This window comes from Sinocyclocheilus anshuiensis, unplaced genomic scaffold, assembly GCF_001515605.1.
Source record: "Sinocyclocheilus anshuiensis isolate Anshui unplaced genomic scaffold, SAMN03320099.WGS_v1.1 scaffold3529, whole genome shotgun sequence".
NCBI classification, from domain to species: Eukaryota; Metazoa; Chordata; class Actinopteri; order Cypriniformes; family Cyprinidae; genus Sinocyclocheilus; species Sinocyclocheilus anshuiensis.
The window spans coordinates 165866-176277 of NW_015557302.1; the positions used below are offsets into that span (position 1 = coordinate 165866).

General features: G+C 36.8%; 1 protein-coding gene across 1 annotated transcript in view; it reads right to left on the reverse strand.

The window, feature by feature from the left end:
• LOC107679101 (serine/threonine-protein kinase mTOR-like) overlaps positions 1-8924 on the reverse strand; it is a gene marked incomplete at its 5' end in the record, with an annotated part of 149964 nt that extends 141040 nt beyond the window's left edge. The window contains 4 exons of the mRNA XM_016474555.1: positions 828-920; positions 1396-1479; positions 2515-2637; positions 8719-8924. Coding sequence (XP_016330041.1) covers positions 828-920; positions 1396-1479; positions 2515-2637; positions 8719-8924 — 506 coding nt within the window. The remainder of the gene's footprint in view (positions 1-827; positions 921-1395; positions 1480-2514; positions 2638-8718) is intronic.
• Positions 8925-10412: the final 1488 nt, after the last annotated feature.

The following is a 10412-nucleotide window of genomic DNA, read 5'->3' on the forward strand; positions in this document are numbered from 1 at the left end:
GAGTTTCGTCAAAGCTGACTAAAAGTGATCGAGGATGGATAATTTCGACGAACTTGATGAACCTGTGATATCTTCTTCAGGGCGAAAAAGGAAAATAAAAGCTGAAACATTTTCACGGAACCTTGCAAAACCAGCGCGTTACAATGGTGAGGGAAAAGCTTCGCTTTAAAGCTTTAAATACAGTTTATGATCACAACAACAACAACGTTTGTCAGGCATCTACATTGTCATCTGAGGAGATTACAAAGATTAAACGAGTGTTTTTTTACACTCTAAAACATGAAATGTGGAGTTATCTGCTTTTGCCAAAAAACGACTGTTGGAGTTATCTGCTTTTGCTATAAAACAAACTTTTAATATGTAAAAAAAACATACTTTCAATTAACTTTAATTTTGTAAATTACCTGTATTTGTTTAAGTTATTATTACTTAATCAAAACAACCCAACTGCAGTTTGATTGATATTACTTGGAATGCGCAAAAATAAAATAAAAATGGAGTTATCGGTTTTTGCAAATGAACTCCTCATATGTTAATGAGCTAAAGATTGTGACATCTAAACAATGACAACTTCTGAGTCATTTTTGCAGATTAGCTTCAATAAATGTTCAATAAACTGCTAAAGAAAAATCTTTGACATATAAGAGTCATAAGAGGCAACAAGTCAAAATTTAGACATACAACATAAAAAATAAATTTGCTGAAATAGGATCGAGAAAGTTTGGTTCAATCTCACTAAGGTTAATGCCAAATCTTTGATCACACTACCAAATGAAAAAAAAAGTGCATAACAATGGACCAAAAGTTTAACATGGGAATGAGCAAACCTGTCTCTTAGCTAATGAAGATGAGTCCTGTAGCATGTCCATAACAATAGGGAACAGCTCATCCATCCATTTCCTCATCTCCAGTCCACTCACCTGGTACAAATTAAAGAAACAGACACACTTAACAGCATGTCAACTGAACAAATTAAATGAACTTCCAAGGGTTGAAGATATTTTGAGTGTGAATATAATACTCAAGTATCGGGAAAAAACTGCTGCTAAAAAAACTATCTGGAAGCAACAGCGCTTGTCCTTAAGATCATTCTGTTCTTGTAAAGCTCATTCAGATGGCTCTAATCCATTCCTTAATACCAATCGCTGTACACACACATCTAACTATTTATCTGTTTCGGAAAACTTCAATTCACTCTTACACTTAATTCCTCTTTTCCAATCTTTGCTACCCCTACTTACCAAGTGTCCACAGATATTCTGTCTCTATGCTAGTATCCCCATCTCTCTCCTCCACAGAGCTAGTCTGACGCTCCTCCGGAATGTTTGCTAAATATTGTATCTGAAAGGTACTGTAGATGATGTCAAAAGATCAGGCTAGGAAATGATCCATTACCTGAGCAAGTTCTCCAATAGTAGCTAAAACACAGATAACGACTCCAGGGTTTGGATCGGGATCTTTCAGCTTCAAGATGAGGGCCTTTGTGAAGAACACAATTGGAAAATCACAATTATTTAGTCTGACTTTGAGAACATCACAAAATCTAAATCCAGAAACGAGACTGGCAAGTCATTATTAGATTTGAGAATCCTAATGAATTATTTTAGTGCCATTAAGTTCATTTTAAATAGAAATGCTAAAAAAAAAAAAAACATTAAATACAACAAAACTATTTTGAAAACTTGAAATGAAAAGTTCATCTTTAACAACACATTGTTACATGAATGAGTCATTCATATCATTACAGACCAATCCTACAAAATATATAAATTACATCACATTATCTGACATATTTTTCTCTTTTCTACTGAAAGCCTGTGTGCTTATGTAGTTTACATAAATTATCTAAAAATATGTGAAAATAATGTTTACAGGGCACTTCAGGAAAATAAATAGTGATTCTTCAAAAGTTCACGGTGTGGATTAAACCATGACAGATTATTTTTTTTTATAAAAATAACATGTCTAACATCAGCCGGAACACTTATATTTTTCGAATCTCAACCATACAAATTATTATGACTACTATCCAAGTACAAACAAATAAACTGGAGCACAAAACCAGTCTTAAGTCGTTGGGGTATATTTGTAGCAATAGCCAAAAAAACATTGTATGGGTCAAAATTATTGATTTTTCTTTTATGCCAAAAATCATTAGGATATTAAGCAAAGATCATGTTCCATGAAGATATTTTGTAAATTTCCTACTGTAAATATATCAAAACTTAATTTTTGATTAGCAATATGCATTGCTAAGAACTTAATTTGGACAACTTTAAAGGTGATTTTCACAATATTTAGATTTTTTTGCTTTTGATTTTCAAATAGTTGTATCTCGGCCAAATATTGTCCTATCCTAACAAACCATACATCAATGGAAAGCTTATTCAGCTTTCAGATGATGTATAAATCTCAATTTTGAAAAATTGACCCTTGTGACTGGTTTTGTGGTCCAGGGTCACATTTGACAACAACCCCCAAAACACATGCAGAGAACAGAGGATGTGAGTGTACCTTGAGAATGGGCTCCATGTAGGGGCGGATGAGTCGGGGGGCATTAGACACCAGGTGACCCAGCATGCGGGCGCTCTGTTCTTTGTTTCGGCCCACGCCACTATGTTCCAACTCGGTAAGGATCTGGACAGAGTTTTATTGCATTGGAAAGTACCACAAGTTTGACATTATTCAATTTTGTAACAACAGACACATCCATAACAGATGTGTGACAAAACAGCATTTAATATTTGATCAAAACAGAATATAATAAAAAACAAATAAAAGTGAACTGTTCTACTGAGAGGGCAGTCGCACAATGTTAATGCTTCCATGCAATATAACATCTACATAAGTTGCTAGTCAACATAAATAAATAAAGTTAGTTAGTTAAGTGAATTTGTTGATGTGTCAGGAAAACAGACTCAGGCCAAGCTGACTAGAGCTGCAGTGAAACAAAACAGCAGATATTTCATCAGAAAAACATTTACTGACTGCCATCTGTTGGTAGTTGAGAAAAATGGCTACAGCTCCTCTTAAAAATTCTGCAGTGCATAGACCAATTTGGAGTAGATGTCACAGTTACGTCACATGCAGCTGCGCGTGCATTGTGGTGGCAGAAATACACTGGGAACAAGTGGAGGGAAACGGGTAAACTCCATGGAATAAGAGGGAAAAAATGTATCGTGCCTTTGGATGTCAGATGCAGAATGCAAATAATTTTCATAGAATACTGTCATCAAAGACGCCATTTGAAGCTAAACGCAGACATTTAAACGAACGGACTATGGATGAAACCTGCTATGATTACTTTTAAAGCATAAATTTGATTTAAACAATAGGTCTACATAATATTCATATATGCAGTTCACAGGGGACATATTGTATTAGCCCTACAGTTACAGCATGAAATAGCCAACTATTTACACCTATAACATTTACCTATTTTTTCTCACAATTCTGACTTTTTTCTCGCAAATTCAAGATTATATCTCCTAGTTCGGACTTTATAACTCAATTTAACTCAACGATTGCAAGTTTGTCAATTCTGAGGGGGAAAAAATCCAGAAGTGTGGGATATAAACTCTCGATTCTAAGCCGAGGGGAAAAGAGAGAATGACGAGTTATCAGAATTGTGAAATATAATCTCGAAATTGTGAGAAAAAAAGTCAGAATTTTGAAATACAAACTCAAAATTACCTTTTTTATTCTTTTATTCCATGGCTTCCATAGACCGCTACTTTAAAACTGTAATTTTCTGCCACCAGATAGGCTCCGTCCACAAAAAAACACCAGAATTTGTCTATAGCATGAGTATGTACACTGTGCACAGTATGAAGTTTATTATAACCTACTACATTTGGCAAAATGTGCTGTATACAAAAAAGATTTACCTATTTTAACTCCCTGAGCCATCTACTACTTCTGTGTGGATTAAATAAGTATCTTCCTATGGTCCCATTCCGTCTGAAGAAACAAAAAGAAAAGCCTGAAAAACGTTTGAAAAATGCTGCAAAAGCTTTCTCTCCAACTTAAATATTGATGTAATAAATATTTATTTATTCATTCATTCATTCACACTTTAGTTTGGAAACCAATTCTCAATATTAACGAACCATTAACTATGACTTTTGCTTCAATAAACTAGTCATTTGCTTCTTATTAATAGTTAGTAAGGTAGTTGTTAAGTTTAGGTAGGAAATAGGATTAAGGGATCTAAATGATGGTCATGCAGAATAAGGCATAAATATGAGCTTTATAAGTAATAAATATGCATGCATGCGTGCATGTAATATACATGCTAATAAGCAACTAGTTAATAGTGAGAATTAAAAGTGTTATTTATTCAGGGTTCATACACATTTTTACCAATCCATTTCCATGACTTTTCCATGACTTTTCCATGACTTTTGAGACAATATTCATGACCTAAATGTTCCATTATTTTACAATAAGAATAAAAATCTGTTCAAATTATCATAGCATATGTTAACTAAAATGAATGACTTTTAATGCTACTCGTTTGCTTTCTTGTTTTAGTAACAAGTACAAGCTGCAACTGCGCCAGACGTTACTCCACATTTCACATATCACATCACTGAATATTATCATTTATTTAACTGTGTGGCCAGGATGGCCATTTTGGTGTCATTTTGTGTGTATTTTTGCTGCTTAAATGCAACAAGCTGCGCTTTAGAGCCCTGCATTTCAGCCCGAGCCCAACGGCCCCAACTTATTTATGGCTTCGGGACAATTTTCACGTCATAGCTCAGACACGGGCCAGGCATCAGGCTTGCTTCCTCCTTATTTTTATATTTTAGATATCCATCAATTATTATGGTGATGACAAAGATTTGCCGCGCTGGTGGAAACAACACGAGACCGTGCTACCGCGACTGTCAAGAGTGGCTCGGATGGTGTTTAGTGTCCAGCAGCAGCGAGTGCTGGAAGAGTTCCATGTTAAAGCGCACGCAAAGCTTGCCGCAAAACACCAGCGAGTAATTACCATGATGAATGCCCCAGGCGAAATAGAATATTCACAGGGTTTCGGTTCATTTTTGTGAAGCGCTCCTGCTCAAGACCGAGACAGCAGAAAGCGTATCCTGTTTGTTTTCTAAAAAAGCACAACGTATGCTGATATTGTGAGTGCCTCACAATACCAGCATACCAGGATACGCGCCTAATAGCACACATTTATCTAGGTTAACCATTTAAACTAACATTGTTTTTTTAAGCATTTTATATAGGCCTATAGATTTTATTTTAGTCAAGTGGTGATGATTTGAGAAGGCTAAATTGATCAAACATAGGCTATGATTAACTCACTGTCTGCCACTGGCCGCTTGGTCGTTACTTTAAAAAAACAAAAACTTGAATTTAACAAACAAAAACATTTTCCAAACATATTTCTAAATTAACGTAATAAAGAAACGAAAATATATATAACCACTTTTGCCATTAAAAACGAAACTGAACTATTTTAATGGCTACAACAGCAGCTGTGTAATTGGGGAAGAGAGAAAGAGAAAAAAAGACACGGGCTCCAGTCGGACTCGGCCAGTAATTCTGATAATCTGTCGGATAAGGGCCGGACTAGGGCATATGTTTGAGGCCCGTGCAGGGTTCTGCTAAGCTTATTTGGTAGCAAACTCAATTTGGTACTGGCAAGTCGGCTTTATATATGCACGCGCGCTTTGGATGTTGACTGCGCACCGCCTAAGGAGTGCGCGAGTACCGAATGGCATAAAAACAAATAAATACATTTTTGTGACGATGCAACAATGACCCGATTAGGCAAGTGACAATTCTGTCAACTGTCCAGAAATGCGAGTGAAAGTCTTGCAGCGGCTCTTGTAGCGCAGACAAGATGCGCCGATGTGAAGCCGTTTGAAGTGAAAGTCAAGGAGAGAAGACGCGTACAGCTGAATCACTCACGCTGTTTTCAAATGACTGATTTGATCAATCTGTGTGGACTGGACTCAGTCTGTAGGTTTGATTATTTACTCATCAAACCTACATGCTATAGGCTATTGAATAAATGTGTGAATATCCATCATTTTAAAGTCAAAAGCTGCGGGAATGAGTAAAACTATGCGATATAGGCTTAGCCTATGCGCAATCCCGCACCGAAATTCAGGACCCGATTAAACAATTCTTATAGAGTTTTGTGAACTAGATTTCCATGACTTTTCCAAAACTTCCTGGGTTTATTTATTTTTCCAAAACTTTTCCAGGCCTGGAAATTGGTGTTTTAAAATTCCATGACTTTTCCAGGTTTTTCATGACCGTACGAACCCTGTTTAGTAAAGTGGTGATGATTTGAGAAGGCTAAACTGATCAAACATGGGCTAACTCACTGTCTGCCGCTGGCCGCTTGGTCGTTAGGCTACTAAAAAAACAAAAACTTGAATTTAACAAACAAAAACATTTTCCAAACATATTTCTAAATTAACGTAATAAAGAAACGAAAATATATATAACCACTTTTGCCATTAAAAATGAAACTGAACTATTTTAATGGCTACAACAGCAGCTGTGTAATTGGGGAAGAGAGAAAGAGAAAAAAGACACGGGCTCCAGTCGGACTCGGCCAGTAATTCTGATAATCTGTCGGATAAGGGCCGGACTAGGGCATATGTTTGAGGCCCGTGCAGGGTTCTGCTGAGCTTATTTGGTAGCAAACTCAATTTGGTACTGGCAAGGTGGCTTTATATACGCACGAGCGCACTTTGGATGTGACTGCGCACCGCCTCTGGAGCGCGCGAGTACCGAATGGCTTAAAAAGACGTGCAAATAAATAATAAAATTTTCTGACGATGCAACAATGACCCGATTAGGCAAGTGACAATTCTGTCAACTGTCCAGAAATGCGAGTGAAAGTCTTGCAGCGGCTCTTGTAGCGCAGACAAGATGCGCCGATGTGAAGCCGTTTGAAGTGAAAGTCAAGGAGAGAAGACGCGTACAGCTGAATCACTCACGCTGTTTTCAAATGACTGATTTGATCAATCTGTGTGGACTGGACTCAGTCTGTAGGTTTGATTATTTACTCATCAAACCTACATGCTATAGGCTATTGAATAAATGTGTGAATATCCATCATTTTAAAAGTCAAAAGCTGCGGGAATGAGTAAAACTATGCGATATAGCCTATGCGAAATCCCACACCGAAATTCAGGACCTGATTAAACACAATTCTATTATACAGAGTTTTGTGAAATAGATTTCAATGACTTTTCCAAAACTTTCTGGGTTTATTTATTTTTCAAAAACTTTTCCAGGCCTGGAAAATGGTGTTTTAAAATTCCATGACTTTTCCAGGTTTTTCATGACTGTACGAACCCTGTTTATTGTTTAGCACTGTGGGATTGGGGGAGTGTGGGTATACTTAAGGGAGGTTTTCATTTAGTAATATTTATGTGGGTGGTTTGGGGTTGATAAAGAGAGACCTTTAAAACTGTTCTTTTATTTTGAAGCATGCACTGCAGTATTCAGAAAGCCATAAGTTTGCTCCACTGCACACTTTGTCAAATGTAGTAGGTCATCTGCGTATGTCAAATGTACAGATATATACTCAGGACGCCAGATTGTGACTAAATGATCACAGTTTGCAATCTTTTCTCCTGTTAGTGTGAATATTTTGTTAGAAGTCGTACTGGTGTCACCACAAAGTTGTCCAACTCTCTTTGATTTTAGTTGATATATGAGAAATATCAAACCATAAACACTCCAAAAGCAATAAGCAAAAATGAAACAGCGCTTATCCGTTTGAATAATTATAAATATTTAAATATATTTATAATAATTATAATACAAACAGACATTTATAATTCCTAAGCACACTTTTGGCCCGTGCTTATACTTGCACTTCTGCGTTATTCTATTCACAATACCCAGTAAGATAAGATCAGTGGTTCAAATGTGAAATGAAACAAAATATGAACTTTTATTGTTAACTGCACTTATTTCTGTAATACAATAATAACATAATTGCTTTTATTATTAGGTCTGTCTTTACTTTTTTTTTTTTTTTTCATTTTATTCAACCTGCTGGTGCTACCAAATCAGGAGTTGATGCCACCAGTGTCAATACTCTAATATGTTAGTCTGAACCATATAGACTGTATAAAAACATGGACGTAGTGTCCGTGACGTCACCCGTAGGTTTCTGAAGAGCGTTTTTGAAGCTCAAAGTAGGCGGAGCCGGCCGTCGCCATCTTGGCAGAGCATCACCGTGCGTCACTCCCGGTTAATCGAAAATGGGCAAAGAGGTTGGAGCTGGTTGCTGAAACCATGCCCACTTAGCTCGACGCCGGTGACAGCAGCGGCAATCCACCTGTCACTCAAGTGGCCACGCCCTTAATTTTGCAGAACTTTAAGGCTTAATATAATTTAAACGGATGAGTTATACAAAAATTCACCCCCCTCACATTTGTCATGAAGGGCAAAATTAGCTATATAGACCAAAATAATTTTTTGTACCAGGCTGTAAACATAAAGTTGGGCATTTTAACATGGGGAGTCTATGGGACTGACTCCCTTTTGGAGCCAGGCCTCTAGCGGCCAGTTGACGAATTACAGTTTTAGTCACTTCCGTGTTGGCTTCACGAGACCGGAAGGTTGCCGCTTGGTCTGAACCCCTGATATTTCAAATATACTGTATAAGTATGAGTAGTGTGGTAGGATTCTATTTCAAATATAGCCACGTGCTGTAAAACATGCAAATACCTGAATGAGCATCTTGCGCAGAAAGGGCATAACAAATGCAGGGTTCATACTGCTGAGACGGCCGATAGTGCAGATGGCCAGTTCGCGGATCTCAAACACTTCATCATTAAGTGCCACAAACAGGGCTTGGAGGTTCTCTGCTTGTGCCAGGTGGGCATCAAAGCGCTCGTCCAGGGAGGCCAGCACACAGTATCGAATATCAGGGTCTGACAGGAAGTCACATATACATAAATTAGTGCACCAAAAACTTAAAGATTTACCCCCAGTTTCACAGACAAGGCTTAAGCCTAGTCCCAGACTAAAATGTAAATCTGAGCTGTTTCAACTGAAAGAAACTTGCACTGATTGATCTTAAAATATATCAGTGTCTCAAGTTTTGTCTCAAGATGCACTCCAATAGTTTTTTTCTAAAGCACGTTTATAAAATATTACTTAAATGTCCTAAATGATCTATGGCCTAATCCTGGCTTAGTCTAAGTCCTGTCTGTGAAACCAGGCCATAATGTTCCAGATCAATTGCCAACAAAGCATGTCAATATTAATCAGGAATATAAGAGTTTCTTTTCAAAGTGATAAAATGTTATGTTGCAAAAATGAATACACCCTCCAGAATTTAACAAAATAGCACTAAATAAAACATTTCTGGTGCAAGTTAAAGGCACATTTTTGATCAACAGGTGAGTATGTTGAAGCAAGAAAATTTGAACAGGAGTAATTTCTTGACAATTAAAGCATTACATGACCATCTGAAAAATTCTCAAACTTAATACTAACAACAATAAAACCACTTTGGAGAGAATTGTCAGGAGACTTAAGCGTGAAAATAGCAGCAAAAGTAAATTAAAAAGAATGGACTTGTAAGTTAACAAGCTCCCTGAAATAATCAACCCCCTAATTTTGTGAAGAGTGATGGTTTCTTAGAGAAGAGCAAGAAAATGCCATGCAAGTGTTTAAGAGCTGGCAAAAGATATGAGAACTTCATCTCATACAGTAAGACGCATCAAACATCACTCAATATGTGACCCTGGACCACAAAACCAGTCATAAATGTCAATTTTTCGAAATTGAGGTTTATACATCATCTGAAAGCTGAATCAGCTTTCCATTGATGTATGGTTTGTTAGGATAGGACAATATTTGGCCGAGATACAACTATTTGAAAATCTGGAATCTGAAGGTGCAAAAAAATCAAAATACTAAGAAAATCGCCTTTAAAGTTGTCCAAATTAAGTTCATAGCAATGCATATTACTAATCAAAAATTAAGTTTTAATATATTTACAGTAGGAAATTTACAAAATATCTTCATGGAACTTGATCTTTACTTAATATCCTAATGATTTTCAGTGGTGTATTGTAACGAAGTAATAATACTTCGTTACAGTACTTAAGTATCTTTTGGAAGTATCTGTACTTTACTTGAGTTTTTATATTTCAGCCAACTTTTACTCCACTACATTTCCTAATTAAAATGTATACTTTTACTCCGATACATTTCCCCGAAGCATATTCGTTACTTACTACAAAATAGTCAGAAGTCAGAAGAACATGGACTGCAGGAAAGCAGGTTTGACGAATCAGTGGTCTGCCGTCTGCAAGTTAGACTCCTAAAAACCCCTTTGCTCATGTGCAAACAAGTGCGCGGCTGCACGCACAACCGCGGATAATTCATTTTCCACTCAAGTCGAGTCTGGG